The sequence below is a fragment of the Oncorhynchus kisutch genome, linkage group LG13 (genome assembly GCF_002021735.2).
Source record: "Oncorhynchus kisutch isolate 150728-3 linkage group LG13, Okis_V2, whole genome shotgun sequence".
Lineage (NCBI taxonomy): Eukaryota > Metazoa > Chordata > Actinopteri > Salmoniformes > Salmonidae > Oncorhynchus > Oncorhynchus kisutch.
In genome coordinates, this window is record NC_034186.2 from 69,734,341 (window position 1) to 69,755,174 (window position 20,834).

The window sequence follows — 20,834 nt, forward strand, 5'->3', positions numbered from 1 at the left end:
GTTTTCTATCCAAATCTACCAATTACATGCATACCCTAGCTTCTGGGCCTGAGTAACAGGCAGTTTACTTTGGGCATGCTTCATCCAGAGGTGAAAAAACTGCCCCCTACCCAAGAGAGGTTAACTTGTCTCCTCCCCTTCATCTACACTGATTGAAGGTAACATCCATAAGGGCTCATAGCTTTCAACTGGATTCACCTGGTCAGTCAGTCATGGAAAAAGCAGGTGTTTAATGTTTTGTACACTCAGTGTATGTTCTCTATTGTGAAAGCGGGGATGTAAACTGTTGAGGGCCTAAAAAGGTGACAGAAATTCTTCGCACAGAAACGCACAAAAAAATACTACGTAAACTGCAAGAAAATATGCCTATTTTCAGAGTGGGGTTGTCACCACACCAACACTTTACTAAGGATGTGCTACCAGACCAAGTATCATAATACAGAGTAATATGTATCTACTTCCCTTGCACTGCGAGCAGCTCCAATTATTTAACAAATGTAACACAAACCACATCACTATCTGCACACGCCAGCTCGCCATCACGGCTAAATAGCATTTTAAAAGTGATAGAGATGTGCAGAAAAAACAGATGAAGAGATGCCGCTGAGCAGGCTAATGGCTGGTTAGTGGGACGCAGCTAGCTGCTCACAGCTGTCATACGTGATATTGGATGAAGCACTCGTTCTGATATGACATATCTGACATCACGATCTAAACCCTGGTATTCTATTTGTAGGACGCAGAGGTGATCACACAGGGAGAAGATCTGTTGGGGCCTCAACGTTATAAGTCAATGAGTTATCTACGCACTTTTTGTCAGATCTACATGACTCACGTGGATGACCTTTATTCTGAGATAAAAAGGCAAATATCACGGAAAAGTGACGAGTTTGCATCCCTGTGAAAGGTACCGCTGAGCATGGGAGCCCGTTACACAGCAGAAGAAGTTGGGCGTAACACTGGAAGACCCACCTGTCAGGTCCTCACACTTGGCATGGACCCAGTGGTTACAGGTGGCACACTGCATCATCTGACTGTCGTAGTCACTGTCCTCATAGCACTTGAAGCAGATCGGACAGTAGTTGCCTTTAGAAAGAGATACCGTCAATATCCTGCCATTCCCATATGCACAGTGAAATCAAATAAATTAACTTGTCTTATCATGTTTTAACATTAGTGTTTGCAGATCAACTTCCCCAAAGCGCTCACGTCATCTCACCTTGGTCGTGGAGCTTGGTGCAGTCTGGACAGAGTCCTTTATCGTGGTTCCACTCGGTGTCCCAACTCTTCCCTGGTGTAACCCCACAGCTTTTACACCTGATGCATGTCATACACACCCAGGCCTTCCTCCTCCTGTTGGGTTTGGGGTAGTTAGGCCCCAGGCATGAAGGGTGATAACAGTTCTGACATCTGTCACACTCCAGCAGAGGCTGAGGAACACCAGAGAGATACAGTATTAGAGTTACACATAGATTGGTTGCAACACTGATGTCACTGTTTGGATATATGAAGATCGTTCACACTCAGGCCGTTAACAATTTAACAAAATGTCTGTTGTGGTCTACTTAAGTGTCTCTCCCATAGACATCAATAGCAGCTAGATCTGGTCTACTCAGTTCATCAACTCTCATTGAACCAGAAAATAAACAGAGTGGAGTGTCACTTCCTCTTCAGTCTATGGGTTAACTATAGACCCTAGATATAGCCTAAAAACTAGTGACCAGGTATTTAAGTTCTCAGGAGTGACTGGGGCCTTGTGTGGACCCATACCTTGGAGTGCTTGTTTTTTCTACCACATATATGGCAGCACTTGCAGCGACGACAGCACCAGTTCTCCTTGTTCTCCTCGGAGGGCCGCTCCATTGGCTCAAGGCAAAACCGGTGGAATGGCTCACAGCACACCTGGCAGTACAGCATTTGCTAGGATAGGAACAGATAAGTCTGCAGGTTTAAGACCTTCCAATGGTGGATTCAAAAGATCCATCATGGCCATACATTGACAAAAACATCCTACATGTCAAAACATCCTATAGCAAATATCAGTGTTGAAAACAAAGACATTCCTCCAATGGGACATTGTAATAACAGAGCCATGTTGTGAGCCTTTACCTCTTGTTGTCCTTTACTGGCACACAGCAGGCAGACACAGGGGGGCATGATGGGTACAGAGGTCAGGATACTCAGGCCTCCCATCATCCACACGTTCTGGAGGTCACAGTCCTCCTGCATGGCAGACAGGGGAGGCTTAGACACAGCTTTCAGCTTTCATACGGAGGCCCGCAGTACAGAGTCAGACACAGGAGTGGGAGATACAGAGATGGAAAACAGCCTTCTGGACTCTTGATGTAGAAGAACACTGACATCCAGTGGATAGATAAGGGTATTACAGAAATAAACCAAACCAAAGACAAAACCTGATGATGATAATGGCTAATTTAACCATGGTTATAAACAGAGTAGTTTGGGTCCTGGATGCTGATAGGCTGAAACAGCATTCTTGCCGTATATTTTGCATACAATATAGCACGGGTATGACACAAAACAACTTATTTACTGTTATATTTATGTTGGTAACAGTTTATAATAGCAATAAGGCACCTCAGGGATTTCTGGTATATTGGCCATTATAAACTGGGTGGTTCAAGCCCTGAATGCTGAAAGCTATGAGCCCTGCTCTAACTCTGTTGGTAAACGGTTTATAATAGCAATAAGGCACCTCAGGGGTTTGTGATATATGGCCAATATACCGCGGCTAAGGGCTGTGTCCAGGTACTCCGTGTTGCGTCGTGCTTAAGAACAGCCCTTAGCCGTGGTATATTGGCCATATACCACACTCCCTCGGGCCTTACTGCTGAAATAAACCACACCTGTGCTTTATTGCTTAATTATAATGCAAGGCTGAAGTTCAGTTGTTTAAATCAATGCACTTGCGCTGGGCCTATATTTTTCTGGATTGGCTCGACAAGCAAAATCAGTAGCTAACTGGTAAATGAGATCTCTAAAAACACAGCTACAAGAGTCAAAGTAAAGCATCCGACCTTGAAGTCCACGCCGATCTTGTGCGTAGGCTCGGAGGGCTCCCTCTCCCTCTGGTCGAATCCATTGGCCAGGGCGGCCAGGACGCTGGGTGGCGTCTGTTCCAGAGGATTCTGGGAAAAATATGACGGAGGATGAAAACGGGCTCGTCCCCACCCCGCCTCCACCAACATCCTTCCCCTCTCACCCCCTACCCTGGCCCTTGGCCACCCCAGAGTGGCCCCAGTGTGGGATAGCAGGCGCCAGGGGTGGGGAGACCCTTGGTCCTCGGGGTAGGAGGAGGATAGCTCCAGGTCTGGCTGTGGGTGTCGGGGGGACTGAGTCATCTGTGCAAGTAGCTGCTCCGCCGACAGCCCCTCTGACTCTCCCTCTCCCTGGTGGTCATCGTCCAGCCAGCTGTAGACACCACCACTCCACAGGCCTGTTTGCTTCTGCTGTGCCTGTGAAGGGTGGGACTGCTGAGGCCAAAGCAAAAGAGCACCAGCGTTATCTGCCACGAGCAGCTATAAGCAAGCAGCAGCTTAACTCAGAATGAGAGGAGAGAGAAGGAAGAGGACAGGGAATCCCACCATGAGGTGCAGCAGAGGGAACACGAAGTGAGTGGAAATATGGAGAGATTGGAGAGAGAGAGAGGGAAGGGTGGGGAGTGGGTTGTGGAGATCCTTTGTGTTATACACCTAGGAGACCCAGAAACTGTCAATTCATGCACCGCCTGCTCAGTGGCATCAGAGCAGCAGCCCTGTTGTGATTCTTTACCTTGTCAGTTTTACGGCGACCAGGAGGGACTCGGTGGTGCAGCCTGCGATGTCTCACACCGTCGTCCGACAGATCTCCCAGGAATCCATCCAGAGAGACAAAGTCTGAAGACGAAAAGGAACCATTGCAGTGGTCATTAGACATACAGCGTTAATACATTACCTCACAGCTATGAACGGGATCTTCTAGAACAGTGGTTCCCAAACTTTTTATAGTCCCGTACCCCTTCAAACATTCAACCTTCAGCTGCACTAATACCAGGGACAGCACACTCTCAAATATTGTTTGTTGCCATCATTGTAAGCCTGCCACACACACACTATACATTTATTAAACACAAGAATCTGTGTGAGTTGTCACAACCCGGCTTGTGGGAAGTGACAAAGAGCTCTTTTTGGACCAAGGCACAAATAATAATATAATAATATTTGCTCTTTATTTAGCAATCTTACATATAAAACTTTATTTATTAATCGAAAATTGTGAATAACTCACCACAGGTTAATGAGAAGGGTGTGAATAACTCACCACAGGTTAATGAGAAGGGTGTGAATAACTCACCACAGGCTAATGAGAAGGGTGTGAATAACTCACCACAGGTTAATGAGAAGGGTGTGAATAACTCACCACAGGTTAATGAGAAGGGTGTGCTTGAAAGGATGCATATAACTCTGCAATGTTGGGTTGTACTGGAGAGAGTCTCAGTCTTAAATCATTTTATCATTCATCATTCTGTGCCTGTATTTAGTTTTCATGCTAGTGAGGGCCGAGAATCCACTCTCACATAGGTATGTGGTTGCAAAGGGCATCAGTGTCTTAACAGCGTGATTTGCCAAGGCAGGATACTCTGAGCGCAGCCCAATCCAGAAATTTGGCAGTGGCTTCTGATTAAATTCAATTTTCACAGAACCGCTTGTTGCAATTTCGAAGATGCTCTCTTGTTCAGATATCGGAAAGTGGACTGGAGGCAGGGCATGAAAGGGATAACGAATCCAGTTGTTTGTGTCATCCATTTCGGGAGAGTACCTGCGTAATTGCGCACCCAACTCACTCAGGTGCTTCGCTATATCACATTTAACATTGTCCGTAAGCTTGAGTTAATTTGCACATTAAAAAAAAACTACAATGATGGAAAGACCTGTGTGTTGTCCTTGTTAATGCAGACAGAAGAGCTCCAACTTCTTAATCATAGCCTCAATTTTGTCCCACACAATGAATATAGTTGCAGAGAGTCCCTGTAATCCTAGATTCAGATCATTCAGGCGAGAAAAAACATCACCCAGATAGGCCAGTCGTGTGAGAAACTCATCATCATGCAAGCAGTATATACAAGTGAAAATTATGGTCAGTAAAGAGAATTGCACTTCTGTGTGTGGTTAAAACGTTACATGGTCACTGCCCATATCCTTGCATAGTGCAGAAAATACATTAGAGGTCAGGGGGCTTGCTTTAAAATTTTACCATTTTCACTGTAGTGTCCAAAACGTCTTTCAAGCTGCACATTCCCTTGGTAGCAAGAGCCTCTCGGTGGATGCTGCAGTGTACCCAAGTAGCGTCGGGAGCAACTGCTTGCACACGCGTTACCGCTCCACTATGTCTCCCTATCATGGCTTTTGTGCCATCAGTACAGATACCAACACATCTTGACCACCTAAGTCCATTTGACAAGGCCCAGCATTGTCACAAAGATGTCCAGTACTTTAAAAATATCCTCTCCTGTTGTTTTGGTTTGCAGAAGAGGATGTCTTCCCCCATAAACGTAACGGACCTATACCAGAAGCTGTGCCAGGCCCACCACGTCTGTTGACTCATCCAGCTGTAACATATAGAATTTACTGGCTTGTTTGCGAAGCAGTAATTGTTTCAAAACATCTGCCATGTCACTGTTGCGTCGTGAAACAGTGTTGTTTGATGAAGGCACTGTCTGTATAGTTTATTTGGCCTTTCCCCCCAGCCATATCCACATCAGCAGGAAGTAGTAAGTCCTTCACAATAGTATGGGGCTTGCCTTTCCTAGCCACTCTGTAGCTCACCATATAAGATGCTTCTAGCCCCTTCTTATAAATGGCATCTGTTGCTTTTATACATGTCTTACTACTCAAAAAGTCATCTTAATTCTCACTCAAAAAACTGCTTTGGCTTATTTTTCAAATTGGTATGTTTTGTTTCTAAATGTCTGTGCAAGAGTGAAGGTTTCATTGAGTTCTAAGATAGTGCTTTTACACATATAACACACAGTGGCTGAGGAAAAGCACTACTCCCAATGTAAATGAACCCCAAATCAATGTAGTTGTCATCATATTTGCACCTCTTCGATGGTCCAATGTCCCTGTCTGTTGTTCGGTGTTTTCCTGGGGAAGGGGGCAGTAGCTCTTCGGCTGCATCAGATTCACAACTGTCAGTGTCCATGCTAGCTGGGCTAACAACAAATGTAGAATTACTGATGCTAGCATTGGACGTTGTTGCGGATGAATCAGAATTAGTTGGGTAACATTGATAAATAAGATGTTTTATTTACTTTCATAATATGCTTATATGAGATTTTTGTCATTAGAATGTCTCTTTTTGGACTATACTGTTGGCAGTTGCACTTTTCCCTTCACAGCTAGGGAAAAGTCACTTGGGGCACAAAGAGGGGAGAGGTCAGGTTTGAACATTATCTTCATATGTGAATGTATCTGTTAAACCATGTGAAGTGCTCCACAATGTCTGTACGCCAGTCACTCCCTCCTTTTCCCATTGGGGGGAGGAGTATGGCAGTGTCTGGAACCATTGTATTACCCCTCTGATGTTGCACTTATCTTTCATAGTATATGACCTAGAGGCTCACTCCCCTCAGTGAGCTTGTCCAGGAGTGGGGTGTTCTTGAGATGTATCTAAAGTTGACAATTGATAAATGCCATTGGATGAGGTAATGTTTTGGTACTATGAAGTCTCAGGAACGAGATGAGAACCTCGTCTTAGAGACCAAACTGAATGATAATTTATAGCTAATGCTATCTGGCTATGGGATACTCCTCTCTCAAGTAAAAGTCTTTCTTTGTGAACTGTTCCTAAGATCTGTGGTTCGTCATGTAAGTTGAGAGGGGTGTATCTTGGCTATAAAAGATCTTGGTATTCTCTTATAGGCACTCTCAGAATTAATTTATAGACACTGAATTGATCTGAGAGTCAAAGGGCTATGGTGAAGCTCATATAATTAAAGATGAAGTTTAAGTATAACTGACTGGTGTGTGGTTTGTAAACTCTCCTCATTTAGTAATACAGGAAATTACCACGACAACGTGCTTGTGGAAGCAGAACAATGTATAGTCGACGGGTGCAGGTGTAGTACTACCAGTAGAGCTGGTATGTGTCTCTATGGAAGTGGGCCTTACTAAATGGACTGTTTGAAAATGTGAAGAATTTCTATTTATTTATTTTAAAAATGTGAATCACATTTGTATTTGGCGTACCCCCGACGGCATTGTGCGTACCCCAGTTTGGGAATACCTGTTCTAGAAGATCTGACAATATTAAATAAACAGAGGAAAATCCGTTTGTATGATCACTTCTTAATAATGTTATATTACTACCTTGGCTGCGTGGGCCGGGGCCTCTCCTCCGGCCGGGGGAGGCAGAGTTGGAGCCCACAGTGATCTCCAGGTCGGAGTCATAGTCCAGCAGGTCAAAGTAGGAGCGCGGCTTCACACAACGCCGCGGCTGCTTCCTCACAGATGGGCTCTGGCTGTCCCCCACCTCCATCCCATCAACTTCCTCATTGCTAGACTGACCCACGCTGAGGGAGTGCCGCCTGCGCTTCCCAGGACCTCTAGGAAACTTGCCACTCAGACGACGTGCCTTTCTGTCTTCAATCTGATCGCATCTTTTATATCTTTTGGAGAGAGAAATACATTTGTCATTTAGTTGTCTATTCAATCTATATAATTCAGTAGCATATATGTGAGTTGGTCACCTTTGCAATTCTGATGAGCAGTACACTTACACGCAGCACTGTCGCTTCGTATTGGGCCCTCCAAATTTGGGTTTGTCCAGGCAGTTCATGCACTCGCCACAGTCCTCCTCATGGTTGCAGCCCTTGCAGATCCCACACCTCCGAGAGCGGAGCCCGAATGGTCCAAGGCTCTTTTGTTTAGCAAAACCTGCTCCCGACTTCCTGACCTTGGTAACCTTCTGGTCCGGCAGCCCAGGGCTGTCTGGCCCAGAGGGAGACCGACCACCTGCAATAGGTAAGGTATATGATTATGATATCTTTCATAGGAAAGTCACAGAAAGTTGTGGGGAAAGACAAGAACGCATGATGTCACTTAAAAAAGTTTGTTATGAGATTTGCATTGATAATCCGTTTTGAAAGCTTGAGGCTCTACCTTGGTTCTTGCCAGAAGGAGATATGCCAGTTCTCTCATGCAGTGGCAGAGCACTGAGTCTGGGGATCATGTCATCGGGCACCAGTGCACGAGGTTGGCCCAACACCACAGCTGCTGCACGGCACACGTGTTTGATGCGTGGACCCCCCGCTCTGCGGAACTCCTGGTAACAAGGAGAGAGGGGGACAGGGAGGGATGCTGTTATGACACATTCTTTTATCACAATGAAAAATGTATTTATGACCAGAATAGGTGGGTCTTAGTGAGGAAGAAACAACATACTGATACTTTATTGAGTAAGAGAAAGAGACAAAGTTGCATTCAGACACATTGAAAAGCGAGAGACACTGAAGCTAAAATGTGCAGAGAACAGCACAGACCAGGATTGTGTTCATATACCAATACCTGTGACAGGGGAGGGTCAGTCATGTTTGAGGCAGCAGGCTCAAGCTGCTCTTTCGGTTTCCTCCTTTGTCTCTTCCCTGCTGCATCTCTGGAGCCAGCAGGCCCTGATAGAAGCTGCAGGTAACATGTTTCATCACTATGGGCTTACACAGGAAGCTCTCCAGAGATATCACAATAGATGTTAATGAATATCATCCTATTTAATGACAATGAGGGGAAACATAAAGCATATTCTGTATCAGAAAAAAGTCCCATCATGCATGTTGTTTAGTGCAAAAAAATAACTGTCTGCATGGCAATTTTAATGTGTATTCTTTTTATGAGTGAGACAATTATTACCCCTGAGGACTTGAGTTGTTTCTGCTGGTCGATCTTGTTGAGCTGGACCTTGGCTTTCTTGAGCAGATTGAACATCCTCTTATTGGCCCCTGTGAGGCAAACTCTCTGGGTGGCTCCTTTCTCCTCAGCAGCAGCACGGTCAGGCTCAGCGATCGTGTCCAGATGCAGTTCCTGTGGCTCAAGCTTTCCTGCTTCTGGGACAGAGAAAGTCCAAAAGGTATGTCACTTTACTTTCCAGGGTAGTTCAAGCAGTGAAAACATACATATTAAACCAAGTAACATACAAATAAACAAAAATACCAGGTTTACATAATGTGCAGTTATTTATCAAGCAAGTTAATGTTGAACAACTATACGCATTAATTGATTGCTCTTTTCTTACCTGCAATAACATTTTCAGCATTTGTTTTGTCTTCCTCTGTCAACTCCTCATGTTCTCCATATTGAAATGTTAAGAACTTTGAGTTCATAGTCCGAACACACACAGAGACTTTTCGCACAACCCCAGGGCTATCAAGGTCCTCAATCTTGAGCTTGGATTTGCCTTGCTTTGATTTGGGTTTGCTTGGAGCTGTGATTGTGGGACGTTTCTTTAGACAGATGCTCTTGACTTCATCATCCAGACCTTCCGCTAGCATATGAACAGAAGATTGAAGAGTATTGCAAACACCATCTGTCATCATGTTTTTTCTTCTCCTTTTGGGAAGTCCTGGTTGCAGCTTCTTCAGTCGCTTGTACATATTTAGGTGAGATGTTTGCTTGTTGAACTTGTAGCACCTTTTCTTTTTCTGAACCTCCTGGGGATCGGTTGATGGGTCAGAAGCAATTTGGATTTCTTTGGATAAAAGTAAAGTCTCATACTCGCTCTGAAGAGTTTTGTCCAGCGTATATACTTCCTCACCAGACTCTCCTGGCACATGCCACTTGAAACTGGGATTCCTCAAAAGGGACCTCCTCTTTCCAAATTGCTTTCCGGAGGATAAGCCGTCACTCATGTCAGTGGTTTCCTGTTCGAGTTCCTGAGTTGAGAACAAATCGACATCTAACTGCGCCTCATTCAGAAATTCTTCATCGTCGACATGCAGATCAGGAGTAAGCTCTCTACCTGTGCCATCTTCTCGTTTCCTTCCAGTGCGTGGGTGTAAGCCGAATAGTTGGCCTTTCTTTGGGGAGTTTCTACGAGGCAAAACAGACATGCCAGCATCATCCATAAACCTCTGTGGAGTCTTGATCACCCGTGAGGACCGGGCACTGACAACAGGCATGATGAAGTGCTTTATGTTTTTAAGGTACTTTGATTTACCATGCTGGTCATCAAAAGCATCAGACTGTGGTTCATCATCCACAGTGTCTTGTATATCCTGCTCCTCCAAAATTTGCTGGGCGAGATCAATTTCTATCTGCTTAGATAGAGTTTTAGGCCTGGCTCTTGGTCTTTTGCTACCAAGGAACTGAAGGCTTGAATTGGGGACCTTTTTCCTTCTATTCTTGGTCTTGAGGATACCAATGAGTTTAGAGCTTGCCAGTGTGGAAGCAGCCTCTGGGGAATAAACTTCCTTTAGGTCCACCTCTTCAACAGCTTCAGGTACCTTACTTTCAGGTAATTTACTCTCATCACTCGTGCTCCCTTCTGGCCTCTGCCTTAGTTTCTGCCTCTGTCCAATCAAGGCTCTTCGCTTCTTTTTGCCATGTTTGAACAGACTTCTATGATGGCGTCGTTCTGTCTTTTCAATAACAGAGGGCTCTAAAAGCAGCACCTTTCCACTCCCTATTGGCTGGGTCTCTGGCTCCACCTTTACCTCTGGTTGAGTGTCAGCCAAAGTCACAGGTTCAGATTGGGCTAATTCTATGTTTGGAGTTTCAGATGTTGGTGTCTTTGACTTCTTTCTAATCGAAAGGCTAGAAGTTCTTCTCCTAGGTTCAGAGACAAGAGACAATGTGGAGATCTCCTCTGTCTGCTGTTCAGATCGGGCCATCTCTGTGTTTGGAGTTCCAGATGATGTTGGTGTCTTTGACTTCTTTCTAATTGAAAGGCTAGAATTTCTTCTCCTTCTAGATTTAGAGACAACAGACAATGTGGAGATCTCCTCTGTCTGCTGTTCAGATCGGGCCGTCTCGGTGGTTGGAGTTTCAGATCTTGGTGTCTTTGACTTCTTTCTAATTGAAAGGCTAGAAGTTCTTCTCCTAGGTTTAGATACAACAGACAACGTAGAGACCTCCTCTGTCTGTGGTTCAGATGGGGCCATCTCGGTGTTTGGAGTTTCAGATGATGTTGGCATCTTTGACTTCTTTCTAATTGAAAGGCTAGAATTTCTTCTCCTCCTAGATTTAGAGACAACAGGCAATGTAGAGATCTCCTCTGTCTGCTGTTCAGATCGGGCCGTCTCGGTGGTTGGAGTTTCAGATGTTGGTGTCTTTGACTTCTTTCTTATTGAAAGGCTAGATGTTCTTCTCCTAGGTTTAGAGACAACAGACAACTTACAGGCCTCCTCTGTCTCTGGTTCAGATGGGGCTATCTCGGTGTTGGGAGTTTCAGATAACGTTGGTGTCTTTGACTTCTTTCTAATTGAAAGGATAGAATTTATTCTCCTCCTAGATTTAGATACAGACAATGTGGAGACCTCTCTCTGTTGTTCAGATGGGGCCATCTCTGTGTTTGCAGTTTCAGATGGTGTCTTCCTTGACTTCTTTCTAATTGAAAGGTTAGAACTTCTTCTCCTAGGTTTAGAGACAACAGACAATGTGGAGACCTCTGTCTGTGGTTCAGATGGGGCTAACTCGGTGTTTGGAGATTCAGTGGGTTCAGGTAACATCTGTGTCTTCCCTGGCCTCTTTCGAACTGAAACACTCAAACTTCTTCTCCTTCTAGGTTTAGAAACAGACAATGTGGAAACCTCAGTCTTCAAAACCTCATTGGTCTGTGGTTCTGCTTCACTGGCAGGTTCATCAGATGGATGTTCCACATTTGGACTTGTTTGAAGCTTGTGTTTGTGGGTTGTCCAGGGTTTATGACTTCCACGCTTCTTCCGTGGTGTAGACATCTTCGCCAGTCTTCTCCTCCTTGCTTTGAGAGTTGGCACAGCATTTGTGTCTGATAAAGACATTTTTTCCTCCAGAATTTCACTTGAATCTTTTGTGATTACCACCATCTTTTTTTCTTCAGGCGCAGGAGTAGTTTGATGGATCAGGAATGATGGTTTTGAGCGTTTAGGTTTACCGGGTGAGGAGACCTTTTTTATCTGAAGGGGTGGAACAACCATTGCCACAGTATCACCACAGTCAGTTTGAGTGGCCTCCTCTGGATGTGGTTGCATTCCCTGTCCCACCTCAACATGAAGAGATGACTTTTCCTCAAGAGACAAAGTCTCCTTAATCTTCTTCTTGGAAGACTTCTCATTATGTGTGTGCTCAGCATCTCTGGAAGTAGCACAACTCATGGCCCCTTTCTCTTCAGGGCTCTCAACATTCTTGATCACACTGGGTTCAAAAAGAGAGTCTTTGTCTAATTCAGCGTTATTCCGCTGCTTCTCTGTTCCTTTGACAGTATTTCCAGAGCTCTGCACTTGGGTGTCCTTTCTTTTCCCCTTAACCAATGTAAGTGTCCACACAAACTTGCTTCGTTTCTTCTTACGAGAGGAGCCCTTACTGTCAGTCCGAGATGAGCCTTCCAATTTGGGGTTTCTGATTTTAATCAGCTTAAAACTTGGAATCCCGATTATGTCATCATCATTTTTAAAAGCCAGACCGTCATTGGATTCAACAATTGGCTTTTCAGGTTCTGTGGCTAAAGGAACATGGATTTCTGTGACAATCTTCTCTCCTTGATGTGCCTTGCTTTGTTTACGCCTACTCTTTCTGGGTGGTGGTTTGGCTTCCTCTATTCTTGAAACCTCTAACAATGACTCTGCCAGACATACTTTGTCATTGCTCTGGTTTTTTGATTCTGTTACAAGGCCTTCATGTGTTTCGGAGGGTGGATTAGTAGTTCTACTTCTTCTCCGGATCACCAGTTTATTGACTTCAGTGCTTACCTCTGTGGTTCTTTCTTTCCGTTTGAATTTCTTAATGTCTGTTTTTGGCGCCGCATTTCCACTTTCCAGTGCAATGTCCTGTTTGCCTGTTGATTTTCTACCCCCCTCTGATTTTTGGTCATCAACATCCCCAACTTTGGCCCCACTTTGAACACAGGGTTCAGTGATCTTGGAGGCAGATCTACCACGCCTCCTTGCCGGTATGGCTCCTCCGCCTCCCTCATCCTCAGTGCCATTCAGATGCTGTGCCTCATCAGCTTGTGTCTCGGTCTTTAATTTGACATGGGCACTGGAGATCTGGTCACCTTTGACGTCATTAGCCTTTGATTGAAAATGTAATCCTTTTACCTTCAGCTTCTCCACAGATTTTATACGTCCTCCCTTTTCCTTTCTCACCGTCTTCTTGGCCACCAACTTGATGGTAATCCTTGGAGTTAAAGCGGCCCCGTTTTTCGCAGGACGCCTCTCCTTTGCTGGGTTTGAGTGCTTGTTTTTTGAACCCTTCCTACCTTCCTTGGAAGGCACTGCATCTGGAGAAATTGCACAGTGGATTTCTTGTGAAGATTGTGCATCTTCTTCAGGAGTGGGAGACACATCTGTCTCCTTTGGGGTGACAACAAGGGGTGGCTTCTCTCGTATCCTTTTTGATTTTGTTTGGACAGGATCACCTTATGGAGGAAAAGAACAAATGAGAGAAGAAATTACTATCATATCTAAGCTGATATACAATGGCTTCAGAAAGTATACATACCCCCTTCTCTTATTCCACATTGTTGTGTTACAGCCAGAATTCAAATTGGTTTAAAATGAAATTTCTCACCCATCTACACACAATACCCCATAATGACAAAGTGAAAACACGAAAAAAAGATTTGCTAATTTATTGCAAATGAAATACACAAATCTAATTTACATATATATTTACTCAGGGGTGTGAATAGTCGTCAGAATCACCGTTGGCAGTAATTACAGCTGTGAGTCTTTATGGGTGAGTCTATAAGAGCATTGCACCACTGAATTGCACAATATTTGCACATTACTCTATTTAAAATTCTGCAGGCTGTCATGTTGGTTGCTGATCTAGACGTCCATTTTCAAGTCTTGCCATAGATTTTCAAGCAGATTTAAGGGATAAGTTGTAACTAGGCCTCTCAGTAACCTTCAATGTCGTCTTCGTAAGCAACACCAGTATAGACTTGCAGTGGCGGAAAAAGTACCCAATATACCTTAACAGAAAATTACTCAAGTAATAGTGAAAGTCACCCAGTAAAATACCAGAGTAGAAGTCTAAAAGTATTGGGTCTTAAATATACTTAAGTATCAAAAGTAAATGTATAAATAGATTTCAAAGTCCTTATATTAAGCAAAACAGATCACCATTTTATTCTGGATAGAGGGGCACACTCCAACACTTACACATAATTTACAAATTAAGCACTTTGTGTTTAGTGAGTCCTCCAGCTCAGGCAGTAGGGATGACCAGGGATGTTCTCTTGATAAGTGTGTGAATTAGACCCTTTTTCTGACCTGCTAAGCATTCAAAATGTAACAAGTAATTTTGAGTGTCATAGAAAATGGAGTAAAAAGTACATTATTTTCTTTAGGAATGTAGTGAAGTAAAAGTAGTAAAAACATAAATAGTAAAGTCCAAAACAAACTACTTAAGTAAAAATACCAAAGTACTTTACACCACTGTATGTAGGTACGTACAGTTGAAGTCAGACATTTACATACACCTTAGACAAGTACATTTAAACTCAGTTTCACAGATCCTGACATTTAATCCTAATAAAAATTCCCTGTCTTAGGTCAGTTAGGATCACTTTATTTTAAGAATGTGAAATGTCAGAATAATAGTAGAGAATGATTGATTTCAGCTTTTTTTCATCACATTCCCAGTGGGTCAGAATTTCACAGACTCAATTAGTATTTAGTAGCATTCCCTTTAACTTGGGTCAAACATTTTGGGTAGCCTTTCACAAGCTTTCCACAATAAGTTGGGTGAATTTTGGCCAATTCCTCCTGACAGAGCTGGTGTAACCGAGTCAGGTTTGTAGGCCTCCTTGCACACACATGCCTTCTCAGTTCTGCCCACACATTTTCTATAGGATTGACCAACTGGAATTGTGATAGTGAATTAAGTGAAATAATCTGTCTGTAAACAAATTTTGGAAAAATGACTTGTGTCATGCACAAAGTAGATTTCTGAACCGATATGCCAAAACTATAGTTTGTTAACAAGAAATTTGTGAAGTTGAAAAACAAGTTTTAATGACTCCAACCTAAGTGTGTAACCTTCCGACTTCAACTGCATGTATGTAGTTCTCTCTACCGCATGGCAAGCGGAACCGGAGTGCCAAGTCTAGGACAAAAAGGCTTCAACAGTTTTTACCCCCACGCCATAAAAAAAACTCCTGAACAGGTAATCAAATGGCTACCCGGACTATTTGCATTGTGTGCCACCCCCAACCCAACCCCTCTTTTACGCTGATGCTACTCTCTGTTTATCATATATGCATAGTCACTAACTATACATTCATGAAAATACAACCCCAATTAGGCCGACCAACCAGTCCCCCGAGAACATTGGCTAACCAGGCTATCTGCATTGTGTCCCACCACCCACCAACCCCTCTTTTACGCTACTGCTACTCTCTGTTCATAATATATGCATAGTCAGTTTAACCATATGTGAATACTACCTCAATCAGCTTGACTAACCTGTGTCTGTATGTAGCCTCGCTACTTTTAGACTCGCTACTGTATATAGCCTTTTTACTGTGGTTTTATTTCTTTACTTACCCATTGTTCACCTAATACCTTTTTTGCACTATTGGTTAGAGCCTGTAAGTAAGAATTTCACTGTAAGGTCTACACCGGTTGTATTCGGCGCATGTAACAAATATTAATTTGATGTACATATTTGTCCTTGTGTAGTAGGTTATTGTCTTGTTGAATGGTGAACTTGTCTTCCAGTGGCTGTTGGAAAGCACACCAAACCAGGTTTTCCTCAAGGATTTTGCTTGTGCTTATCTCTATTCTGTTTCTTTTTGTCCTAAAACAAAACTCACTAGCAGTTGCCGATGACAAGCAAACCCATAACATTGTAAATATGAAGTGAGTTACTCAGTGATGTGGTGTGTTGGATTTACCCCGAACATAACACTTACTTCCTAGGTATCATGAGAAGGATTGCAAAGGGTCGGGAACTTTCCAGGAATTTTCCATGGGAAGATAAGCCTGGGACTTTTGCTTAAATTCTTCAAAAAAGTTCATTTATAACAGTGAACCTTTTATGTGGGATACACGAGGCACTTCTAGGTCTTGTGGCATATTTTGGTTAAACTATCCCCAATTAAATGGAATTGCAACCCACGGCATCTTCCATCACATGTACAGCTGATTCTCAAGATCTTGCACACTAATGTTGAGCCCACACTACTACACTGTCTGAGCCAAGGACTACATGCTTTCTGGTAGGTTTTGATTACAATACTGGGTGAGGGGATATATTTTATATGACATACATACATTTGTTAACTAGTAAATAGTTGCCTACAGCAAAGTGTGTTTAAATCATTTCTAACTGGTTAACAAATTCTGCTAGTTAGTGTTTGCTACCGTGTGTGTTTTAGCTTGCATGAGCCTGCAAACTGAGGAGTGTTAATTCATCCATTTCCATACGTTTCATTTTAAAACATTTATCATACAAAAGGAGTTGTTTAATCTGACTGCTTAACTATTTATCTGTATATGGAATTGTATTTTGTTTTTTCTTACAATTCTTTTGTAATATTTACAGGAAAATGCCACAGGCACTATCTGATGTTTGGAGATATTTCACTGCAGTCAATGTAGAAGGAAAAGCTGTGCCCAATTGCAAATACTGTGCCAAATCATGTGAAGAATGCAACAAAGATGCAGAATCATCTGGCCAAGTGCATCAAGTTCCCTCAGCGCTCACAACAAGCAACCTCTGACAAAAGTCCCTCTACTTCTATTCGAGGTGAAAATGATGAGACACCTTATCGATAGCAACAGCTCATGGTCCTCCTGGAATCAGAAGTTTATTTGACTCAATGGAGGAACGTAATCAGAGAAATGCTGATGAATGTCTTGCTTGAGCTGTGCATGCAACTGGTTCACCTCGGATGCCCACAGGCAATGTGTATTGGAAGAGATTTCTGAATGTTCTTCGCCCAGCATACACCCCTCCAACCAGACATGATTTATCTACTAATTTGCTTGATGCATAGTTCAGAGTTCAAGTGAAAGTCAAGCAAATCATAGAGAAAGCAGACTGTATTGCAATCATCTCTGATGGGTGGTTGAATGTTCGTGGGTAAGGAAAAATTAACTACATCATCTCTTACCCCTCAACCGGTATTCTACAAGAGCACAGACACAAGGAACAGACACACCGGTCTCCACATTGCAGATGAGCTGAAGGCAGTCAATGAACGTGGACCACAGAAGGTATTTGCACTCGTGACAGACAATTCTGCGAACATGATGGCTGCTTGGTCTAAAGTCAAAGAGTTCTACCCTCACATCCATTGGCTGTGCTGATCATGCATTGAATCTGCCCCTCAAGGACATCATGGCACTGAAAACAATGGATACGCTCTACAAGAGAGCCAAGGAAATGGTTAGGTATGTGAAGGGTCATCAAGTTATAGCAGCAATCTACGTCACCAAGAGAAGTGAGAAGAATAAGAGCCCCACATTGAAGCTGCACAGCAGCACCCGTTGGGGTGGTGTTGTCATCATGTTTGACAGTCTCCTGGAGGGGAAGGAGTCTCTCCTAGAAATGGCCATATCACAGTCTGCAAATATGGACAGCCCCATCAAGAGGATCCTCCTGGATGATGTATTTTGGAAGAGAGTGGTAAACAGCCTGAAACCTATAGCAGTAGCCATTACACGGATTGAGGGAGACAATGCCATCTTGTCTGATGTTCAGACTCTGCTTGAAGATGTAAGAGAAGAAATCCGTACGGCCCTGCCCACTTCACTGTTGCTCAAAGCAGAGGAAACTGCAGTTCTGAAATGCATCAAAAAGCGCAAAGACTTCTGCCTGAAGCCCATACACACCGCAGTGTAAATGTTGGACCCCAAGTATGCTGGCAAGAGCATCCTGTCTGGTGCAGATATCAACAAGGCCTATGGTGTCATCACTACCGTGTCTTCGCCACCTTGGCCTGGATGAGGGCAAGGTTCTTGGCAGTCTGGCGAAGTACACTTCCAAGCAAGGGCTTTGGGATGGAGATGCAATATGGCAGTCGTGCCAGCATATCTCATCAGCCACCTGGTGAAAGGGGCTTTGTGGATCTGAGGCTCTTTCCCCTGTTGCCTCCATCATCCTCCAAATCCCACCAACATCAGCTTCCTCAAAGCGCAACTGGTCCTTGTTTGGGAGCACACACACCAAAGCAGGCAACAGGCTGACCAATACAAGGGTTGAAAAATTGGTGGCCATCCGGGCAAATTTTAGGCTTTTTGAGACTGACAACGAGACATCCTCAACAAGGTTGGGAAGTGATAGTGAAGATGAGGCCTCAGAATCTGATGTTCAAGAGGTGGACATTGAGGAGGTCCAGGGAGAAGACATGGAAGACGACCAAAGCTTTAGTTTCTAGAAAAAATAATCATACAATGTGATTTTCTGGATTTTGTTATAGATTCCGTCTCTCACAGTTGAAGTGTACCTATGATAAAAATGACAGACCTCTACATGCTTTGTAAGTAGGAAAACCTGCAAAATAGGCAGTGTATCAAATACTTGTTCTCCCCACTGTATGTTGAAAACATTTTTGGGAAAAGCGATGGATCATATATTCCCTTTTGTTGTTCAGTGAAATCATCCCATGTGAAGAGTCAACTCATTTAATTAAAGTTCAATTAGTAACTACATTTTTTAAATACATTTTTTCCATTGGAAGGATTTAATAATTTGCAATTATGTCTACTTATGATAAGGTAAAAGGTTTATGTTTGTCTCCATATGATATGGTAAATATATCCAATGCAAAAAAAATCTATATTTAAATGGTATTAATATTCATTTGCATATATTCCCACAGAAAGTTTCCACCTCTGAATATTCCCCAAAATGTGCAACCCTATTTCCCCAGTCACATTTTTATTTATGAAGCATACCATAGTTTCCCAGAACAGCAGCCAGTCGTGTTCGGGAGAAAGCGGAAGTTGGTGAGTCCATTGTGTTCAATATCTATCGGTGAGTCTCTGTGTGGCGCACATGAGGTGATAAAGTTACACTTGTATGCAATTCACTACTAAGTGTTAGCCATCAGATATCTTAAAACTGTCTAAGATGTGCTATACTCTCCAGCTGTGTATTTGGTTACTTGTTCGTTATCTAAGTAAGTGGCTGAATTAATAAGGAGACGGGCGGTTAGCTTTCTGCCGTGTTTGATAAGTCAAAGAGCTATGGATGAATTATCTGTACAGTTGCCATTTTTTCTCTGTGCTTCCTACTCGTTTTTTTCACCCTTTCACAAATTTGTTTATTTGCACAATTTCTCTCGTTCACTTTAGCTTGTAAATGTCTACACCAGAAATTACTACTAGCTATACTTGTATAACATTATTAGCTGGATTTGCCAGTCTTTGCAATTGGTTTGTTTGTTTGTGCCCGTTAGCATTCAGCTAAAAGCATCTACGAGAATTTGCCATTAATTGTGCTAATTTTGTTGTAATTCTAGTAATAGACTGCCAATGGGCCTTTTTTTGCGTTTTGAGCCTCTTGTGTGCTGTGCTATACCAGTAATACCGTAAATCCCGGTATGGCAGAATAACAGTATGAAAATCTCGATTCCGCCCAAGAATAATAGATAGGTGGCAAGGGATGGGCATAGGTGTAGAATAGGCTAATACTTACTTTTGGAGGGATTATGTCTGGACCGTATGGGGCCTTTATATCCTTTACGATCAGATTCAAATCCTGTGAAATCATCTCCCTGAAAGGCAAGGTCAGATTATTAACTTTGGACACCCAACATTCTTTTTCCGACTGTTTCACAATTTTCCATAACCTCACAACAGTTTGATACCGAATATGCATTTGAAATTGATGAATAGTAGTTTACATGCAACAATTAGGTCTAAAAGCTTTGACAACAGTGACAATAACCTAACACACACACACACACACACACACACCTGAACACAACTAGGCCTATGCAATTGAATGCTAGTACTAATACTGTTGACTACAGGATCTTTTTTTATATCCCAATCTTGAGGGAGAACAGTGGCAGGGCAATCAAAAATTACATTGTGTAATGTCATGTAGTGAGTAAGTTATTCCATGATAACAGAATTATGCAGAGACTCCTATTGTTTTACATTAAAATGTATGCTAAGAAAAAAATATTGATTTCAAAGTTGAACAAACCGAACAAACTCTATGCACAAGGACTACTTTGAACAATTTACACAGAAAATTTCACAAAAATACATTTACTGGTAGAACTGTGCAGATGCTAAATTTGGTAACAGTAAAATCTCCCTCTGTTTATGCAACCACATTTTCCAAAAACATCAGATTCAAAGATGTTAGCAGAAAGAATGGAGTGTCAGCTATGACATGACACCTTGACTTTGAAAATCAATTTTGGTTATTGAATACACTATGTGAAGTGAATTTACAACCGGTAACAGAACAATGATTGCGGAATTACCTAATCGGTCTCTGATCTGTACAACACAGAAATGCATAATTATGGATATGATTTTCACTCTTCATGGTGACGTATCCTGAATTAGGTACACAAAAGGTAAAAAAAATATGCAATATCCTACTTTGCATATATGGGTATTATTCTACACACTGGCCATTATTCTCATGATCTCTGTCACCAATTAAGACCAAATTTAG

At 42.8% G+C, this 20,834-nt stretch overlaps 1 protein-coding gene across 3 annotated transcripts in view; it reads right to left on the reverse strand.

Annotated features, from left to right (window-relative positions):
- The window catches only part of kmt2bb (lysine (K)-specific methyltransferase 2Bb), a 55,556-nt gene that overhangs the window by 29,299 nt on the left and 5,423 nt on the right, over positions 1 to 20,834 (reverse strand). For all 3 annotated transcript variants that reach the window (XM_031837986.1, XM_031837984.1, XM_031837985.1), the window contains exons 2-14: positions 19,836 to 19,914; positions 9,286 to 13,602; positions 8,904 to 9,097; positions 8,565 to 8,678; positions 8,160 to 8,322; positions 7,778 to 8,012; positions 7,368 to 7,666; positions 3,793 to 3,896; positions 3,039 to 3,149; positions 2,110 to 2,223; positions 1,771 to 1,920; positions 1,220 to 1,430; positions 973 to 1,086 (exon numbers count right to left, since the gene is read on the reverse strand). In XM_031837986.1, coding sequence (XP_031693846.1) covers positions 973 to 1,086; positions 1,220 to 1,430; positions 1,771 to 1,920; positions 2,110 to 2,223; positions 3,039 to 3,149; positions 3,793 to 3,896; positions 7,368 to 7,666; positions 7,778 to 8,012; positions 8,160 to 8,322; positions 8,565 to 8,678; positions 8,904 to 9,097; positions 9,286 to 13,602; positions 19,836 to 19,914 — 6,205 coding nt within the window. The remainder of the gene's footprint in view (positions 1 to 972; positions 1,087 to 1,219; positions 1,431 to 1,770; positions 1,921 to 2,109; positions 2,224 to 3,038; positions 3,150 to 3,792; positions 3,897 to 7,367; positions 7,667 to 7,777; positions 8,013 to 8,159; positions 8,323 to 8,564; positions 8,679 to 8,903; positions 9,098 to 9,285; positions 13,603 to 19,835; positions 19,915 to 20,834) is intronic.